The sequence below is a fragment of the Anser cygnoides genome, chromosome 1 (assembly GCF_040182565.1).
Source record: "Anser cygnoides isolate HZ-2024a breed goose chromosome 1, Taihu_goose_T2T_genome, whole genome shotgun sequence".
Lineage (NCBI taxonomy): Eukaryota > Metazoa > Chordata > Aves > Anseriformes > Anatidae > Anser > Anser cygnoides.
The window spans coordinates 95,583,065-95,604,263 of NC_089873.1; the positions used below are offsets into that span (position 1 = coordinate 95,583,065).

At 40.3% G+C, this 21,199-nt stretch overlaps 1 protein-coding gene across 11 annotated transcripts in view; it reads right to left on the reverse strand.

Moving 5' to 3' along the window:
• ST3GAL6 (ST3 beta-galactoside alpha-2,3-sialyltransferase 6) overlaps positions 1 to 21,199 on the reverse strand; it is a 40,723-nt gene continuing 19,524 nt past the window's right edge. For 9 of the 11 annotated variants that reach the window (XM_048058172.2, XM_066990393.1, XM_048058162.2 and 6 more), the window contains 9 exons: positions 20,467 to 20,544; positions 17,500 to 17,603; positions 16,078 to 16,141; positions 9,676 to 9,771; positions 7,635 to 7,821; positions 6,369 to 6,506; positions 5,036 to 5,056; positions 2,551 to 2,703; positions 1 to 835 (listed from right to left, as the gene is read on the reverse strand). In XM_048058172.2, the coding sequence (XP_047914129.1) occupies positions 755 to 835; positions 2,551 to 2,703; positions 5,036 to 5,056; positions 6,369 to 6,506; positions 7,635 to 7,821; positions 9,676 to 9,771; positions 16,078 to 16,141; positions 17,500 to 17,603; positions 20,467 to 20,544 (922 nt within the window). In that variant the 3' untranslated portion in view covers positions 1 to 754. The remainder of the gene's footprint in view (positions 836 to 2,550; positions 2,704 to 5,035; positions 5,057 to 6,368; positions 6,507 to 7,634; positions 7,822 to 9,675; positions 9,772 to 16,077; positions 16,142 to 17,499; positions 17,604 to 20,466; positions 20,545 to 21,199) is intronic. The other 2 variants (XM_066990391.1, XM_066990392.1) reach the window with 1 other exon arrangement.

Sequence of the window (21,199 nt, forward strand, 5' to 3'; positions counted from 1 at the left end):
TTCAGTCTTCGAACTCCCTCTTTTCTAAGAGAAGTCAAAACCTGTAAAATTTATTGGAAGCACAGCACAGGGCAAGTTTTTCATAAACTGGATACAACACAAGCATTGTCAATACCAACAAATCCACAAATCAAACCAAAGGGTCTTCACCTTTGGCACACGCAGACAGCAGTTCAGAGTTGATGACCAGTGTAGGCTGTGGCTTCTTCACTGAAGATGATGTTCTCTGCTCAGGAGTAGGACAGACTAAAGCCTGTACGCTTTGTATGTTTCCCCTTCTCCCAGACACAGTAATGATATATAGGCATTGTTTTTAAAGCCACTTTCAGATTACAAGAGATTCAAGACTTTACATCCATCTATTACTTAAACACTCTTCACAGTCTCTTGACAGTGTAACCTTTTTAGAGGACAATGTTCGAAAGGAAGATATTCCAGAGAATTAAACGTTTGGAAACAGTTCTTGCTGATAAATAAGTCACGTGGATCACATTTTTTTTTCCTATATCCCTGATACTTTCAGCTGAAAGTTTCATGTTTTTCCCCATTATTAAATAGCTTCACAGAAATTCAGTTCTCTGCTTGCACCAGTCCATTATCCTCAGGCTTAGAAGAAGCTTCTGCCTTGTGAGGTTTCTGTGCTCCTTTTAAACAGTAAACAGTTATGTTGCACTTAAAAAATAAAAGTGTCATACAAAAAAATAAAATTTTTTGAATCTTGAAAATAGTGATTGTTCTTCATATTTTCCATCTTTCACGTCAAATTGACCACAAAGTTCTTGTCTATAAGCTTCTTCAAAAATTTCTGCTCAGCGTTGATGTCATGGTATTCATTCTAAAGAGATGTGAGGGAATAATAATTAAAAGAAATAAATTCAACTTATTACCAGAAGCACCACTTTGTTCTCTTTCATTCTAATTACTTGTGTTGCTTGGAAGATGCTAAGAGCAGGAAGGCTCTAGGGAAAAGACTTCTTAGCATTGGCTGTAGTATGGTCTCCCAAAAAAACAGGTGAGTGAACCCATTGCTCAAAACTACACTAGACTTTCTATTAGGACACAAACCAAACCCGTAGGACAGAAGTCCTTCCTTTACTAACTCTCCCAGCTCCTCCCTGGGCTTATAGGCAACAGCAGCATAACGACATTTACAACACAAGCAGTCAGAAAATGAGTAATTCTCCAAGCTCAACCCAGGTTCTCAAAGAGCACACGAGACATTTGTAGCTTGAATGTGTCCTGCCAGTCAGCTCTAACAACCCCAAACCAACCCATTTTCAGTGCTCTCTCATGCAGGGCCCCAGATAATCAAGAGACCACTGAGGTTAGTGGAGGAGAGCACAAGGAAATCCAAAACATCCACTGGGGACTACAGGGAATTCAAAGAACCTCGTGCTTCAGATAAGCTTACTGGACACAGAATCCAAAAAGTTAAAATGAATTCAGAGTAAATGCTCTATAAAAGATCATACACGTAGCATTGAGTTCTAACATCCTATACCACAGAATCACTGATAATGTTTCTGTTTCAAGTTTTGAGATTTTAGGAAAGTTATAAATGTCTATTCAACTAGTGATCAACCTTACTCAAGCCTTAGGTATATTGGGAAAAAAGAAGGAAAAAAAAAGCAAAGCACCTGTAGAGAAGAACCTGAAAGTGACCGTAAGTGCAGTGTCAGAGGAAAATTATCTCAGAGCAGAGGGCATGTAGGACTCCTCAGAGAGACTTGAGAGGCTCCTATGGACATTGCCCCATACTACATTTTCAAGAAAGGGAGGAGGAAAGAAAATAAGCCCCACTTGGAACCAACACACTATACTAGGTGTGCATATGGATGAGCAAACTGTTCACACTGATGTAAAGGGCCGAGACTGAGATGCTCAGAGTACAGAGCTGAAGGCAAGAGCCGAGACATTAAAGAAAATAGAGGCACAGCTGTAGAAAAACACTTCTCTGCAGGAGGAGAAGGCACTCCTGATGTCTGCCAGCCTCCTGCTGCTTCCTTCCCTGGTGAGTTGTGGCTTCCACCTCCTGGAAGCACTTCCCTCTCTTCCTATCCCTCTGTAAGAGCTACTTTTCAATTCTGAAATTCAGCTCTTTCCTCAACTGCAAGTTTATAGGTTTTAACTCCTTCACTTCTTTCTTATTAAAGAAATTTGGCAACTAAGACAAGTTTTCCAAGTAGCTGCCAAAGAAAAAGAACTTAAACAAGAACAGTGCCTATTCATGTTCTGACAGTGCTAACAAATATGCCTCTACAAACAAGAGTTGCGTAGCCTAGGAAGAACATCATTAAAGCAAAACAGAGCACACAAATGATGACGTTGCAGAATAAGGTGTAGCTCAAGAGACAAATATTACCCACATTTTTCAGAAACAAAAGCAGAGATGTGAGTTTAAGCAACGTTAACCCATGAGCAGCTGAACCAGTAGAAGATGGGAGGCCTTTCTAACCTGCAGTCCATGCTTTTATCTAATTGCATTGCCTTCCTCACTTATCAGCAGTATTTCTCAAAGCATGCCCCTCAGCATAAACAAGTGCACCTTACCTGCATCATCTGAGACATTGTATCATTGCCATAGTAGTGCAAAGAACTGTTTCTGTCAGTGAAGTCGTACTTGAAGCCTGCCAGGTGAACTTCATGACAAATGTGAAATGCTAGTGTAATGGCAATTAGCCCCGTTGTTGGGTGCTTAGGTTTCTAAAAGAGAACACAAACAACATGCATGCATAATTAACTGGCAGCTTGATGTGAACAGCAAAGCTAAGAAAAAAGGCAGCAGAAACCAGGAAGCCTAGCTCTTCTACATACATTTTGTTTTGGGGTTGGATCCCCTCCTGTCCCATAAAGGAGTAAGGTGCTGCCTGCCGCTTTTCCATGACCAGGGTACCTGCTGCATCAGCCTTCCCTTAGGTTTTCTGCTTTTCTAGCAAGGGCTGAGCCTGTACTGTAGCTCTTCCCTCAGCAGAGGCATCAGTAAGGTCCTGCCACCACTCCACTCAGCAACCTACTTTCACCAAACCAGTCAGACTTCTATATATTGGAGACAGTTTCTCCTCAATCAAATGTGACGGAGTTATCAGATACGTTCAGAAAGTTTCTAGATGACTAAGATCCCAGTGAACAGAATATGACATGTCTCAAATCTTTTTTTTTATCACCAAACCAAAAATGTGCACTACAGCTGCATTAACTTGGCTACGTTTGAACTTTTTCAGCAGGGAAATTCATGAAAAGGCAGCTTTAGATCTTCCCCCAATATTTTCATTAGAAGAAAGGACACTGTAGATAAAATTGCTTGTGTCTCCCTACAGTAAGAAAGTTCAGAAGTAAATGCAACTTAAAATACCAAGAGCAGGCGATAAACAGGTTTTAATCGTGCAAACTTAAGAGCATCTAACTGAAGATTTTCATTTCTTACAAGACCAGAGAACTCTTTGGAAGCATCATGTACATTTTATGATAACAGACATGACTCTTTTAGCAGCAGCTAAAATGCTCTAAGGAAGTAATTGAGGCAAGGTTTGTACGCAGAGGTAATTTCTTTCATCATACCAACTGATTAATCTTAAAGGAAAAATTCCCTGTAAGTGGGTAAAACTTTCAGGCAGACGTGCCAGTCTTGGCTAAAATAACAGTTTTATCAGAGACCAAATGAACTGAACACTTTCAGTAGTTGCAGTCAAACCCTAAAGTGAGCACAAAATCACCTTCTTTTTTGAATTCTTACTCAAGGCTTAGATCATTTGCCTCTGAAAACAAAGCAGGCAAACCAGCAGTAGATAATTCTGCACAGAGAGAAGGCAGAACTCAGTGACACAAAAATAGTTCTTTGTATTATATGATAAAGGAACAAATCCCCAGGGAAAAGTTACTAACAACTCTTTAATTAGCTCTCCTAATTAAAATCACAGAATTGAACTATCTTTTACGTGATTTTTTTTTTCTTGTACCTTTTTACAGCTTTTGGGGTACTCAAAAAATGACATTGACTTAAAACGCGCACCACTGCCCAGGGTTTCTGCCAATTAGCAAAACAGCTTTCCACCCTGGGGGGTCCAATACCATAAACTTAGTGGTGCACCTGTTGCAACATCCACATTAAATAGTCCCCTGAAATTATGACAGGCATGTTACCTGTCAGAATTAGTCTTATTTGGAAAGCTCAGGAATACCACAGGTTGCAAACTAGTTCTATTTACCCTTGTCTATCATAAATATACAGTTCACCTCAAAGGAATGTAGTAATTATTATAATAGACCTACTTTTAAAATACATTTTCATGCTTTAAGCATGCTCTTTTGTCCAACCAAACCTCAAAGGAAGTTCTTATCAAACAAACTGATTTTCTGTGGATCCTGCCAAGCAGAACTGCTATTACTGACTGCAGATCCTGGCTTGCCCTAGCAATATCCACAGATCTTGGCCTGCAATGAATTTCGTTCAGCCAGTCGCGTTCAGTGGGAACAGGCATAGTGCTGCAATGACTCTAACACTTTTTGACTTTACTGCTGCTGGGGAAGCACATTTGATTTTACAGTTGTTCTTCCCAGCTCTGTTAATACCATCATATTTGCTGCCAGAGAAACAGAAATGCTTGCAGGACTAAGCACAAATGCACACCCAGGGAATATAATGTTTGCTTAATGGTAAAGGCAGCGACAGTAACAGCTGCCTTTGGCATCTTTTCAGGCAGAGGGGGCCGAAACATAGGACAACATAGGCAGCAGTAGCCCCCCACGCCTCCACCCCAGGGATGCGCTCTAAATACAGAGAGCTCCAAACTGGGTCCTGCAACAGACCACCCAACATGAACCCCGACTTAACTGAGCTGCTACGCATCAACTGTGCCAGAGCGACTGCAGATGTGCAGGCTCCAAGCCAGCCACAGCCTGCCTCTGTGTGATGGGAGAAGTGAGGACAAGTACACCTGGGCTCAGTTGTTGCTGCTGTCTGGGACACGGGGCTGTAAAACCCTGGGAATAGAGCAAGAGGAAGCAGAAGAGGCAGAAAGGGGTACCTATATCCTACCATAGACATGCTCTGCTCCAGCTCCAATCAGGGGCACCCAGCAAGCAGGAGAGAAACAAAGAACATACACATTACTCAAAAGGACTGAGCAGCCTGCACCCGTGTATCAGCTCCAGGACACCACACACATCTGCTTGGCTCACTGACAGCACCAGCTTCACTTTTACTTCCACTGAGAGGAGCAGTACAGGAAAGGACAGAAGAGATTTCTGGAATCATGAAAGCCATGGATGCTCTGTGGCCCTTTAGGAGATCAATAAGCTTCCAACTTCTGTGCTGCCCTCTTCTCACTCTCAGCTGAAGAGCTGAAATGCCACGGAGCCCTGGCAAGCATGCGGAGCCCTGGCAAGCATGCAGCCAAACTGGGAATTCCAGTTTGAGAGTTCATAGGGGAGACAAAGACACTACTAGACTTAAAAAATAAATAAGTCAACAATAACAAAAAAAAAACACCAAAAAAACACACACAAGAAAACAAACAACAAACCACAAAACAACTCCCTCAAACATTAGAAAGATTAAACTGGAAAACAGTTGTGGTAGATACTCCGCAGTAGCAGCTTGTCAGAAGTTTCCATGTGTGTCAGTTTGCTGATCCTGATGAAGCAGCTCCATGCAATGACTGTGACCCAAGAGAACTGCATTTGTACAAGCATTTCTGTTAAACAGCACATGGTCAGTCCTGACTGCACAAGGGACGTCTCCAACTTGAAGCCTTACCTTTCATCAAAAAACATTCTTCAGCCAGAAGCTGACAGTTAAAATATTTTGTTTGTTTGTTTTTTAATATATCCAAATTGTTGGTTAACTCATTACTTAGCTTGGCATCAAATCAGTAAGTACAAGAATGGTGTTAGATCTACATCATTAGAGCAGGTCTGGAATATCCTGTATGTTCCCCAGTTCCTACCCACCCCCAGCAGAATAAATTGCAGCAATGTTAAAATTACTGTTTTTATTTGTTTGTTTTTAAGAAAAAAGCCCTACGTTTAGTAATTCAAAACGCCTTAATATTTCTAGAGGCTCTTCAGATCCATCGTGTTCCAATGCCTGTCTGCTTTTCCCAATTTGTAAAAGGAAATGAGACAATATTTGTAGACAGAGATAGTTAATACTAATTATTGAACCCATAAATAGAGATTTTGGCTTACAAGACTAGACACTTTCTGAACTCCATTTTCTCATCTTTTTTTTTTATTTCTCCGAACATCACCTAAACCTAAGCTTATGCAATAAGAACCTGAAAGATGTTCTAACACAGTCCCCCTATAATAATGAAATAATTATTTCTTCGGTGGCATGTAACTAAAAGCTAAAAAAGAAGAAAGCTTACCTCTTTTTTGGGAAACCTTGTTGGGAAATGAAGCCAATCGTAAGCTGTTTTTCTGGTGATGCTGGGATCAAGAATCCTGATTTGATTAGATTTGTATATCATGTTCAGAGCTGGTTTCTTCCAAAAGCCTTTAGCACTCTGTAACAGGCAAGTAACCACACATTTTTAACTGCTATACACAGTTGAATTTGTTTTGGTAGCAACTCTAATTCTAGCCAAAGCAAAATCCAAAAGCAGCACTTTGAGGAAGAAGAAAAGGAACGTTGAACCTCCTAGACAGAATTCAGTAAGAGTATGTGCCAAATTGTGCTCCTGCAACAGGACAAACCCCTGCTGCAGCAGAGGTTAGGGTTGGTTGGCTGGCAAGCATCTTCGCAGAAAAGTCCCTGGTGGACAACATGCACCAGCACTGTGCCCTGGAGGCAACAAATGCTTATGTACTTGGCTCCTTTAACAAGAGCATATGGAGCAAGTAGACCAGTGATCTCTCTCAAGTACTTTGAACTGAGCCTGCCTGTGGTCTCACAAACACCATTTTGGGTTCCTCCCAGCCCCAGTACAAGAGAGAGCATCGAACTGGGGCAAATTCAATAGAGGGTCACTAAAATGAGTAGAGGGCCAGGGCACATGTCGTGCAAGAAGGGTCTGAGGAGTGTGGTTTTTTTCAGCCCATCTTTAAATAACTGGTAGAGGATTAAAAAAAAAAAAACGACAGGATCAGACTAAGATCCTAGGGTGCACAGTGAAAGGATGAGGAGAAATTCTTTCCTGTGAAAGTAGTGCAGCACTGAAACAGAGGTTGTAGAAATATCCCTGGAAATAATTGAAACTTACCTGGACAAGGCCCTGAGAAACTGGTATAGCTTTGAGCTTGGACCCATTTTCTTTCAGCAGGGGTTTTGGACTTAAGACCTCCAAAGAGAGGTCCCTTAAAAAAACTATTCTGTAATTTCACCAGGTGCGCAGGATAAAATAACCTCGGAAATGGCTGGAGCACGTGCATCAGAATATGAAATGGTGCTAGAACAAGATAAATATATTTCTGAGAAGGTAACTGCTTTGGGGCGAACAACCAAATTGAATGTACGAGTGAGAAAGAACAGAGGCATACAAAGGAAAGGGAAACTGAATAGACTGAATGGGAGATCCAGCATTCTTCCCAGCCAGGACAGCTAAGGTTAAAAGCAAAACACATACATCTCATAGGAGATGTATCTGTTTTGTGTGGCAAGCAGAGTGCAAAATTGCATAAATATTTAAACTCACAATTTTCTGACCGCCTAGTATCTCCCAAAGCCACTTTAAGTCACGTGGTTTGAAGACGATGATCACAACAGTTGTATTGGGGTCGTAGTGGATCGGATCTGAGAAGATGGATTCTGGGTAAGAAAGGCGGAAAGTTGTCCTTCTCCCAACATCCTCTTCATACCCTATAACAGGGCCATTATTCATTCTGCAGAAGACAGAGATGCAGAGATTGCAATGACTACCCCACACATCTGTCCTTTCTATGTGTGGTTGGCACACACAGAAGTCTGCAAGGCAGGCAGCACATCCAGGCATGCAAGGGGTTAGGGGCCCAGTGTTCACTTATCACATTACACAGTTGATGAGCAATTATCAGGTGCCTCCTGCATCACCTGCTAACATAGAGGGATCAAGTACATATGGGAACTTGGCCAAGGTGGTTTAGAGTACAACTGCATGATTACTCATAATGTGTCACTTCAGCAGACACTTTCCAATTTTAAATCAATCACAGCAACTGGAGAAAAACTAAGAATATCTTGCTTGAAAAATTACCAGCTGCTCCATTCACATTACTAGATGACCTGATTCCCACAAAAGACAATTCAAGAGTGTTTTAATACTCTTCACTGTCTACAGCATATGGCAACAGGGATTATGACTGCATATATGATGCTGATACATATTTATAGCGCTTTTTGTTTTAATAGTTCCTGTACAGCTGCCACTGCTTTGTGTTACAACACATTAGTAAGCAGCAGGCAGGTAGCCTCTTCTGGGTAAGGTCTCTTTTGCTCTGAGGTGCCAAAGGAGCTGTGTTTAACTCTCCATCTTGCAGTTTTTGCTTGACAGCTGTGTTGCATATTCTTTGGAGTACTCAGGCATACTTCGGTCTGCTAACACAACTGACTGCTCACAATAGGAGGTATGTTGGTTGGGAACAAATGTTTTACAAAATAAGGCAGGTAGACAAAAGAACATTTCAAAGCTTTAATCACAACAAGTTATTAAATACAGAATGCAAACATCACCTCTTTGTTCATTCACAGTAAAAAAAAAATGCATACTGTATTTCTGAAGCAATTTTGGTTTTAGAACTGCCCATTTTTAAATGCGTGACACCGGCACATGTAAAGATTCCCATTTTAAGAAGAGCTAATAGATGTTCAGGAGCTTTTAAATTGAAGGATTAAATCCAAATACTTGAAATAAGTTAAAAATAATTCATGGAGCTTCCTTGCATCACTGACAGCAAAGTAACAATGAGGTTCAGACAATATTGAAGCAGAAACTGAAATGGCAAAGGTTTTAATGAAAGAGGGTTCAGGCACATCATCTGACAAGATACCTACTGGCAGAAAGGCCATGTTATTGGTTACTATGTCAGTTTCTGTAGAGAAGAAACGGATGATTTTTTAAAAATTCTTATTATTCAGAAAATACTGTTATAATTAGCTAAATAGTCCATTTCAGCTTGCTTGGCATTAGAACATCCCCACACACCAACACACCCACACACCCTGAGCACTTTTTCAGTTTCCCTGATCTAAATACCTCTCCTCCAGATCCCAGCACCCTCTGGTATGCTTCCAGTACAAGCTAACATGTTTGAGGAAGAGATAGACGCTAACATCATGCTCCAGATGACACGTGCCTTGAGGTGGACTTCACAGTGTGTTACTTTTAATCCACTCCAAGCAATGCATGTGCTAGCACAAAGGAAAGACAGGCATGGTGTGGAAAGTAAGAGGCAGGGCTGCCCAGGATGCTGGCTCACAGCAAGGGGCACATACAGGGCTCTGGACTGTCACATACCCAGACCCATCTCTGATAGCAGCATCTTGCATGCATGTATCCATCCATGAAACAGAATGCACACATTGTTCCTCCCTTGCATCTGTCTAATAAAACTGATTTTTTTTTTTTAAGGATGTAACAGAATAATGGGAGCTTTTATGCATTTTCATTTGTATATTAACTGAACTATAAAGCTACTGGCTTACAACAGAAGTTTGTAACTCCCCATATGTGAAGAAAATGAAAAATAAATACTATTTACCTTATTATCACATCATATGAGTCAATTTTTTCCCCTAACGTCTTATTTCGAAGTACTCCTCCGTTACCGACCACAACACACCGTCGACAGGAAACGCTGCAGAACAAACACAACTTTAATATGCATTACACCCCCTGTTTCAATATTGTAATTAACATAGCTGCCTCACGAGCATTTAGCTGATTTAGTTATTAACAACCAGCGTACTGTATCATTGACACTCCTCGTCTACTACACAGGAGCACAGATCCTGTTTCTCACACTAAATTTTTCAAAATTGGGCTACACTTTTTTTTTTTTTTTAGGAACACAAAAGCCAGGAAATGGCTGTTCCTGTGCAAAACAGTAACTACATGTTGGTTTTCTAGCGGTTTGTTGTTTAAAACATATATAGCTAGTTTGTGATGTGTCTGCCACTCAGTAAACCATCTTCCACAACACTTCAGATTTTTCCTAGTCTACCAACTGGGATAGTTTTCCCAGATTCGCTCTAAATCAAATTAAGATGCTCCTGCAAAATTGCACAACTCCACAACTCGAGACCTCTAATAAAAGCGACAGTGACAAGATTTAGGTTTACAATCTAGTTTACAAACCTCTGAATTGTACGAGTAAAAATGACAAACAATGTCTCTTTACACAAATATAATGCTGTTGAATTTTCTCCATCTACTTAGGAAGTGCTGTCTAACTTATGTAAGCATGTGCTGAAGTGCACATTGCCATGTGCTAAGAAGAAGGATGATAAAAAAAGCTGCGTTTTCATATGACTAGATTCAAATCAGACAGCATCACTAGGTATATAAAACACAGAGGAAAAAAATAGATCTTATGATACATCCGAAGTAACCCATCCTTTTGAATTCAGGATATATTCACAGCTAAAAAGCGTATGAAAAAACATTATGTAAACACAGATGCTAAACTTATGAAATGAAATTCTAGTGGTAAAAATTCTCCAAGGAGTTGTCCCAAGTCTTCTATTCATATCTTTTGCTCTCTACTGCCTATTTCAGTGCTAGCAGAATGTGTGCTTTGGTTTCAAAAAGGAGACTAGACAGGCTTGGTCTCATTTTTCTCAGGGAGCATTGCCTCTTTATGGAAGGCTTGTGGTCTTACATGCTATATGTAAACCCATACAGTTCTTCAAACTAGAAAAAGGCTCTGTACCATTTCTTACTGCAAGGGACCACAATACCAAGTCATAAAGAATACTTTAACCTGTATTAAATGCCCCTTGTAGCACTTTATGCAGACTGATTAACATCTTACTCCTTGGACAGTCCAACTCATTTTTTCAGTTGAGGAGAGTATTATTCAACATCAGTGAAAACAGACGGTTCCAGCCCAGACTGGCATCTCAATGTACGAAGTAGTTCCTACAAAATTGTTAGCAGTTATTCTGCACTGTGTATGAACTAGTGGAAAAGAAACTGTGACCAAAACCAGTGCTGAAAACCTGAAGCTTATAGAAAAGCTTAAACCAAAATAAATGCCAACTGTTAAAATAACTATGTTTCAAAAGAAATGCTGAGCTGGCAGCTTTTCACCTGCTGCTCTAAGACCACATCTGCAGAGGGAGTTGCCTTTATTAATTTAAAAAGGTATATACACGCACACTATACATTTCATGTATGTATGTATGTATGTATGTATGTATCTTTGACCAACCTGTTAAGTACCTCTAAATCAATATACACATCCAACAAAATCTAGAACCACTAAACACATCTCTTAGGGTACAGTGACATGGAAAACGCTGGCTCACCTTTCTCTAGTGTTTCCTAAACAGCTTAGGAGATGCCAAGTGTTCACAAAAAGAAAAAGATTTCTAACTAACGCCACAATTCCATGAGACTTGGTACCTCCAAAAATCAGAGGACTTGGTACCTCCAAAATCAGAGGGGCAAAACCTGCTGCACAATCTTGCCCTCAGTATGCCCATTCCCTCTACCACTACAAAACCATTCCTTCTATTCCTAGATTACTCCTGCCCATACATTTCCAACTATTTTTTTCAATCTAGCTTTAAGACATCCTGAGAAAGCATGCAGATGAACATGCAATGATTGCAGGTGAACTCCTGCAACGCATACAGTGGGAGGAAGGGAATAGAAGTTACCCTTCTTCTGAATTATACTTTTTACTTGCAACTGTACCACAGAGCTCAAAGCAAGACCCTGGGCCGTGGAGAAACAGCAGTAAAGAGAAACAGGAAGAAAAAAAAAAAGAAACAGACAAAAAACCGTCATCAGGAAGTGATGAAAGCAGAACAAAGGAAAGGTGAGAAAGCACATCGCACTTTCTTGTCATTTACAGCATGCCTCTAAATCACTGAGTTTCAGTCATCTAGACCGCAGCTGGGTAACTGTGAGGTACAAACCTCATCACCATAACACTAATCCTAAACAAGTGATTTCTATTATTGTGATCATGATAAGCAGCCAAGAAGTTACTTGAGGCTACACTGCTAGTTCTGTCCCTTGTAGCTGAATTTTAAGTGATTCCTTACACTACATATCTTTCCATTTTTGGCTGAAGTGACAATTGGAATTGAAGTGACAACTGGAATTCACCATGTCCATCCCTAGCTATTGAAATAATGCCTTGGACTCTGGTGTAAAACTGAGCAGTTCTTCAGTTTCTCCTCTTTGCAGTTGTGATGTGGCAGGACACCCAGGGCAAGGAGGTAAAATTAAATGTGAATTTAGAGCTGGGCAACTGAGGTTCATGCAGCTACAGAAGCTCAGTAGCTGCTCTCAAGTCAAATCCACTCACTCCCTCTTACTGAGAGATGCAGACCAGATCTTGTTCATGGCTTTTTAACAGTGACTAGTACTACTTAGACAGAAAAGCAGACTGAAATTTGAAGCTTGATAAAGCTTTAAGATTCCATTAATCTTAATAACATGTACTGGAAAAAATGTTATCAGCTGCCTTCAAATAACCAATAAAGCATCTGATACTGGTATGTGAACTTTTGAAACGGGTATCAAAGTCAACAAGCAGATCAAATACTTATGAATGAATGATGAAGTATACATGTCATTGTACAGTCAGAAATAGAGAAGCATTTGAAAGATCAGCTTTTACGCTCTGTCAGGCCCTGGAAGTTGAAGAAGGCCAACTCAAACAGGAAGTTTGGTATGAATGTGCCATTTCTGAATCATCTCCTCCCCTCAGCACCCTCCCTCCAGTGCTGGAGAGTCTCCAGTTATGATTAATAGGTCTACGTCCACAGTACCATAGATTGCATTGATAAGCACAGAAGAAAATGGTTTATTCTAGAGACTAGATAACATTTGCATGTGTGCATTGGGTGTAACACCAACGCAAACAGAAAACAACTTCACAGGAAACCTGAGTTATGAAATGGAGGTAAAGAATACGTAGCAAGGCTGGATTGCATTCAAAGATACTTAAACTGACCTGTACTTACTGCAGATCACAGAAGTGAACTACTGATTTTAAGCTACCTGTTATTCCCAGATGTTTTACCAGCCCCTTTTTCTTAGTTTCCTTTTTCATGTTAAAAAAAAAAACGCTTATCCTTTCTTCACACTGATAAATCAACATGAAGAGAAGTAAATTCAGATGAAGTAAATTCAGATGTCCTTAAATGACATCAGGTATGCTATACACGAAATATGATGGACTGAGATGTCTGGAGGTCCAGTTTGCAATCTCCAGCACAGTATTTAAGAAAGGAAAAAAGATTAAGACCTGGGATATAACAACAGTTATAGGAATGGTTCAGGTGACTATGAGATTACATTTAGATGTCGGAAATCTACTCAGTATATACATGGATGCAAAATCACATGGTAATTGATCTCCAACACCTAAATGAAATCCCTTAGTCAGTCACTCAAACCATTTCCCTATTCATATTGTGTACAAGAGCCTCTTAATTTAAAGATTAGACATTGGTTTGCATAATTTTGTTTATATGGTGAAATGCTAAAAGAAACGTTTTCCTTGTCACATAGAAGAAAAATACTGTTACGCTGAAATGTAGCCTTTAAAGGGCAAGAAGGTTGCATCATCTGCATTCCTCTAGGGGAAAAAAAGCATCTTGACCTCAGCTGCTTTAGCCCATACCCCCAGTAGCCTATTGAGGAATGCAAATTATTTCCTTTGAGGTTATTTGGTAAAAGGAGGATGCAGAGGTCATATATTGTTGTTTTAGTATTGTGTAAGTGTATTTGTAAGAATTCACCACTGATAAGCTTGAAGTCCTAAAAGTGCCCACCACTCATAAGGAAGTGGGTGGAATAGGTGTCTGGAGGGTATTCTATGCATATATCCCTAGCCTGGAAAATCCTTTTCCCTACAAGCTACTCCACTGAAGTCAGTGACACTGTTCCCTTCTGAACTGTTTTGCAAAACGAGACCTTTACACAGTGAGAATTCAACCTAAGCTTTAAAAATTGCACTACTCAGGAAAAAAAAATCTTTTGTATCTCACTACATACAGTTTTACCAATATTGCGTGCAAATACAGCTCATGTACATGAATTTGATGCTCATTTTGCCTAACGTTTGTTAAAATACTTTAAAGTAGGTTTCCCACCCCAACAAAAGTTTACAGGGAAATTCAGTTTGCATTCTGCCAAGAAGGCAGTGGTAGGTGACAGCAATACACAACTGCCTAATAATTCTGTTACTATATTACTGGAGAATGTTGTTAGGATCAATTCCCAAAATGTTTCATATTTAAAAGCCACTGTATATTGGCTAAATGTATATTTAAAAGCTCTTTCCCACTACAGTGATTCATGCCCTATCAGTGCTATACAGAAGAAACAAATAATTAAGAAAGAACAAATTGTATGAAGTCATTGTACATTCAATTCATTTACGCTACTGCTTATTAAGTAGTAATAGTTCTCACTTTGCTTTGGTACTACTTTTATTAAAAGAATCATACTTCCCAGAACCACTAAACATGCCTCTATCTCAAGTGGAAAATCTACATTCAAAGGCTCCCTTTACTTCTGAGATACAGGAGAGACACTTGAATTCAGGATATACTATGCTGTACTATGAGGTTCTTTACTTTACAGCCAAAATTATTAGTGAACTTGTCATTTCAGTAAATTTCTAATATAACCTTTGGCATTCTCCTTCAAACTCCAGACAAAAGCCTAGCCTTTCTCAACCACTTCTGTGCAAGTTTCCTCAGTTATCCTACTCCTGATAGAGGGTGGGTACTGGGTTGCTTTTTTCTATTTTTTTCCTTCTCTCCTCCTTCTGAACTTTAGAGTAAACCTGAACATCCTAGAATTAGATATTAAACACAAAGAGAAGGAGTACCATAGATGAAGAAAGAGAAAACCGGGTATTAAAAAAAAAGAGATAATTCTTATGTTTGAAAACCGATTATTTTGTTCATATTGCACCTAGATTTAATTAAAATGTGATCCTGTCATTTGACTTGGAGCAACAATCTTCTGTTTGATCTCCTTGATTAAAAAAAAGGATAGTCAACCTCAGTATTATTTGCATCCTACTTTATTAAGTATTCTGTACGTTACCATTGTATAAGGTAGGTTCTCAGCCCATTTGCTTGACTGCAAAGAAATCATTTGCGTCACTTGGTAAACACGATTTTAGTGCCTCTGCCAACCACACTACCCTACGTCAAAAAACAAACAGGAACAAGAGAAAAACACATACACACACAAAAAGACCACCTCCAAAAAAACAACAAACAAAAAAAACTCTTGACAGAAATTGCTTCTAACAAAGACATAAACAAGACAACCTAATGCATGGAAAGCAAGTTATTTATGGCATGCTCCATGCTGAGCCAGACTCTGCTTACTCTAGAACTGCCAGGAAAGATCTTTCCTGGCTGCGTTAAGTCTCCCTTGGGAACAGGACACAGTCATTTATGGGAAAAGGAAATTGAACATACATATGAGTAAGTGTGTGCAGCAGGACAACGGATGCAGTAGGTTGAGGATACACAGGTAAGATTTCTTTTATCAATCTACAATCTTCTGAAAATATTTGAGATATGCAGAGATGGTGAAAGTCATCTACTTACACTAGTAATGACTTCAAAAGAGATTGTGTGCAATTTTTAAGGGGGTAGGAAGCTGGGACTGTGTTCAGACAGCACATTCCTAACGCAGTTAGAGAAAAAAAATAGGGATTTTAAGCTCCCTCACAGAAAAATTATTCTTGAATGTTGGTGCTACAAGTGTTTAAAGCCAAATTTATTTAAACCTTGAAATTAGTTACATAGACACTGTAGGCCTGTTGCAAACTGTAGGTCTGACCTGCACCTTAGGAACTTGAGTGATTTCAGGATAGTGTCACTGACACTGCTTTACGGATAAATCTTGAACGTTAAAAATGCAATGAACAAAAACGGTAGCAAATAAGCCATCTCACCTGTCATCTTCATTGGACAGTCCACAGTTTTGCAGTCTTGAAAGAGCTAAACGAAAAAATTGCTCTAGAAAGAAAATATAAAGAAGATTTTAATGAAAACATTCAGTACTTTCCACTATGAAAGTAAAAGCATGCCACCCTGACTACAGCCTTTTCAGATACAATAGTTTTTATGCACTATTCAGATGAACTCAAAAATGAGAACACTTGTAGTTTAAAGTCACAGGTCAATCAATGATGCCAAGGAAATTCAAATTTATCAGAGCTCCTCTCTTGGAAGCTTTTCCTGCCTCCACACTCACATGTTGGAAAACAGCATGAGATTTGCCTCAAAAATAAAAAAAATATACAGTTACAAGTACATATTGGAAGAGTTTCCAAGACCTGCATCCTAATTGGCTTTGGTTTTTATTCGACCCATCTTCAACAGCAACAGATGCAGCATTGTCTCAAGAGGAGGGACCATCCAGCCAAGGACAGGAACTGTATTACACATCTTGGGAGAAGACATGAAAGCAGCCTGTACTCACTGGCAAATCTGAGCAGAGGCACCTCTCCAGCCCACCCCTGTGGGCACGCACCTGCTGGACACTCACATACCTCTTGCTCAGAGCAGGACTGAACAAATCTCATTCTCAGATGTATATTTCCCTCATCAGTGCCCCAGAGGGTATTTTTCCCCTCATCAGTGCCCCAGAGGTGTGGGAAAACGCACCATCCTTGTTACGCTGATGGAGGATAAGGTGAGAAGCTAAAGCCCAGATCTGCAGGTATACTACAACAGTGCACTGCTCAGCATTAAAAACTCTGAAGCCACTCAAGAGTTTACAACCCTTTCTAAAAGGAAAACCAAAGCCTAGGCTCTCTGACCCCACCTACTCTACCCGTTACCAACACAGACATTAGCAGACAAACACCGTGTGAGTGCAGCAGCCATGCAACGGTGGGACTACCCTCTGCGGTCACAGCAACACCCCCCAACTGGGGGAGACAGTCCTGTAAAAGGGAAATTTTGCTGATGTAACCACACCAAGCTGGGGAATATTTGCCTCGGTAAGACTCTGGACCCTGATCAACTTAGGTGTGTTGATTGAAATCCATTGCACTCACCAAAGCACAAGCTAAATATCTTTAGTGCGCCAGTCCACATACAAATGAAAGGAAGCTGAATAAACTCTACTCTTCCTTACTCCCATCTTTCTGGGGCTCTCTCCCAAGAGGGAGAACTCCCCTCCCTGCAGTGTTTCTTTTAAGAGCCAGAAATTGTGAGGTCAGATGCATGAAATAGAACATTAAGCAACTGGTAGGTGACCCAAAAGGATTGGCATTGATGAACAAGAAACATCAGGCCCATAGATTGAGATGGCCTTCCATCACATTTGGGTATTTACGTTTATAAACGGGTATGTAGGGAACACATACCTGCTCTCTTTATTCCATAAGGTAGCTCAAACTTATCACTTCCATGGAACTCTGCCGCTCTGATAAAATCGTTGGCACACAGGAATGGGTATATTTTGTCAACACTAATGAAGGGGAAAAAAAAAGATTTTTTTTTTTTTTTACACACATCCACATGGTGTATTTGATTAAGACAATAATTCATACAGTCACTTTTAAAAAGACTCTTATCCTACTTAAAAATTGATAATACTTGGCTGTTTCAAAAGAAGAAAACTCATGATCACAGGGAAAGAAAGCAGGTGACAGGAAAGGGGAAAACATTATAATGGAAAATTCTGGTAGGGAGTGAGATAAGAGGACTTTGCTAGTATAAGTTATGTAGATTCATTAAAATTGCATGCACTGAAAAAGCTTGTATCATGAGAAAGCATATTTGATAGAAATCTTAACCTTGTAAGACAACTAGCAACTTCTGGTTTGAGAAGTAAATAATCACGCTGAGGGGAAAAAAAGAATAATAGTGGCAGCTAGAAAAAAAGTTATTATATAAGGCAATTAAATAAGTAGGAATGGGATTTGAAGCAAAGTATTTTAATTGAAAAATCCCATCTCCTGCAAATTTCACCTTATATGAGAAGCGCACCCACTCCAAACAAGTGGCACTTTATGGCTACGTTGACATTAGTCAGTAGTTTGGGGCAACAGGAGTAGACCCATACAGCAAAAAGGTATGGAGTTCCCATGTCTGGGTTACACACGTCTCAGGTATTTTGCTTTGGACTAATACTAGTGGGGTCCCACGGACTGAACACCCCCTATCAGCTGCAGCACATCAGGTGTGCTCCTGCAGTGCATCTTGTGGTGCAGCACTGTCTGAAAGGAGCCCAGTCCAGGTGTGCCAGGACTGCTCTGCAACGAGAAGCCCAGCACATGGAGATCACGAGGAGGTTTGCCTCAAAAGCACATTCCTCCTACAAACTGGAACAAGAGTGTGTCACACCTTATATGCATCAAGATGGAAACAACAGGTCACTTCTAAAGACAGTAGCCACAGCCAAGGGTTATTTCATAGCAGGGAAGGGACTCTATTACCATATCTGTCAAAAATCAAGACAACTGAATGAACAGTCAACCTCGATCCTGTCACATGCTACCATACCCTCAGTTTCACCTCATGGTTAAGTCAACTTGAGCTCACCAAACTGGTTGACTTTGCAGCAATCCTGCATGCTGGGTCTTATATTAAAATGTAAACACAGAGGTATGCAGTCACAGGGAGAAAACCTGGAGTGTTGACCATAAATACCCACAGCCAGCACATGACTTGTTGCTCCATTAAGAATATTAATAGCTGTAAACACACACATAGCTCTCTCACAGTCCCACAAATCAAGTGTCTCATTCTTTAAGTTCCATGTGCTCAGAAGGTACACAATCCACACACCAAGAACTGGGCTATAGGTTAACTGAGCAAGAACAGCTAACTGAGACATCACGCACTAAACTCTCAAATTAATAACTTGCCTTGCTGTTCAGAAGCAGCTGGTAAGCTTAGCCATAATAAATAATTTACCTGCTGCAAAAGGATTCTTAATTCTGGCACTTCTAGCTCCAGTTCATTTCCAATAAATAATTCTGCCAGGTTAGATACCCTTTCAACCTCCCCAGGCTATTACCAAAGTGCACAGACCAGATATTCAGCTCACATAAGCTATCCCAGTAAAGGACCTATGGAAATATCCAAGAGACTCAGTCCTAGCTCTGAACCTACCTTCCTGCTGTGCATCTCTGAGTCCATCCCTGCCCCCTTGCTCAGGAACAAAGCTACCCTGCTGTGCCTGACACCAAGACAGCCTGGGCACTCTGTGGGCACGGGACCTAGGACCACCTTTCTGAGACATGCAGCTAACCAAGACTCAAAGGCTAGGGGACTGCTCTGGGGAGGAGAAACTTGAGATCCTCGCATGTTCTTTAAAATAATAGCAGTGCTGAATCAAAGTCCTGTTTTCTTATACAGGAAAAATACTTAAAAAAAAAAAAGTAAAAGTAATAATATCTTTGCTTCAGCCAGGACTTGATCTAAACATTTTCCCAAGCTTTTCTCAGGGCCATGCTTCATGTTTGCTCAGATAAAAACAAAGCCAACAATACAGCCTGTCTGCTCCTGCAGCGTTACTTTGATCATTCTAAGACACAATTCTAATAACAAAAACTCCCACTATTTCTTGACAGACATCTGAGACACACTTTTGTGACCAGACACCTCCTATGTTTTGGGTAAAAGCTCTTCCTTTTCAGTTGACTGCTTCTTAACAAAGGAAACTTCCCCTGAGTATCTTAAAGCAGAGAACACCAGCATGCAATTCAATAGCACCTATCCAAGGAACAAAACCATAAACAATCCCAAGTTTCATTAAAATTTAATTCTACTAAAATTAAGAATCCATTTAAAATGAGGGGGTGTGGATGAGTTTTTGCATGTTTCATACTCTTCTCTCTGGAAAAAATGAAGAGACTTTCAAAACTTCTCTGGCCTCTGGCTGCTACAAAGTGCTTAGCTATCAAAAAAATAATCTTTTAATTCAATGCTCTTAATAGCAGAATAATTGAGTTTCAGTCTTGGACCTGAACACTTCTTTTACAAGAACAGCATGGGAAGAAAAAAAAAGATCAGGGCTTGTATTTCAATCAAGAAAATAGTTTCACCGTTACTGGCTACAACACAAGCAGGATTACTCTTTTATTCAATACATATACCAGCATATTGAGCTAGTTGCGTTGTATCGCTCAGATGCTGAACAATGACAAGCTAGACAATTTGTGTTGCCACAACCAGGAAAAACAACAATGAACACAAACCCAGAAGCCTGTACTTACAGGAATGAATCAAAATGTGAAATAGTCCAGAACATGTAAATAACCAATATTTCTACTTAAATCACCACCACCTTTCCTCCCCCCTCTCCCTTCTCCCAGAATACTCACTCCAGTAAAGATTCAAATGCTGGTTTCAGGAGACATGTGTCTAGCATGTTCCTTCTCTCCACAGCCGTAGGTAGCAGCCTGCGAGAGAATTTCAAAGAAATAGCAAGAACGGGAAGGGACAGCAGCAACAAGGTAGAGAAACGTGGACAAGCAAAACAGTAAGCTGACTGAGTTAACACTATGGCAAATTTTCATGATTGCTTCTGTTGGTATTATGAAGATGGGTCTTTCTGATTACAGTATGATTATTTTCCCTAGTAAGGCTTTTATTCTACAGTGCTCCTCCGAGGGGTCTGCAGCCATAACCAGAAGTTCTATCTCAGACCCACCTGCAGAGAAACAGGACACTTCAGCTGAATCACCCTTGCAGCCATTCGAGATAGCTGCACTAGCACTCCTCAAAGAGGAGGGAGGAGTCTTTTTTGGGAGATGGAAAGAGACTGCACCACAGTGGGCACTTCAAGGAAAATGAGATTATATCAGGGTAAGTGATTCCCCATAATGAGGCTAGAAGGCCAAGACTTATACTTCTAAGCACATTCCTGTCTTGATGCTTTAGCTCCTTTATGAACAAATATGAAGCCCAGAAGGGCGGGTAAAGATCACCATGAGCAAAACTTGCATCTGGGCTGCATTAGGAACAGAAGGATGAAACCGCCACATTAGAGCCACAAGCCAAGCAGACCATTAAGGTTAATTGCTTTCTGTAGCCTCAAGACATCATGTGAATACT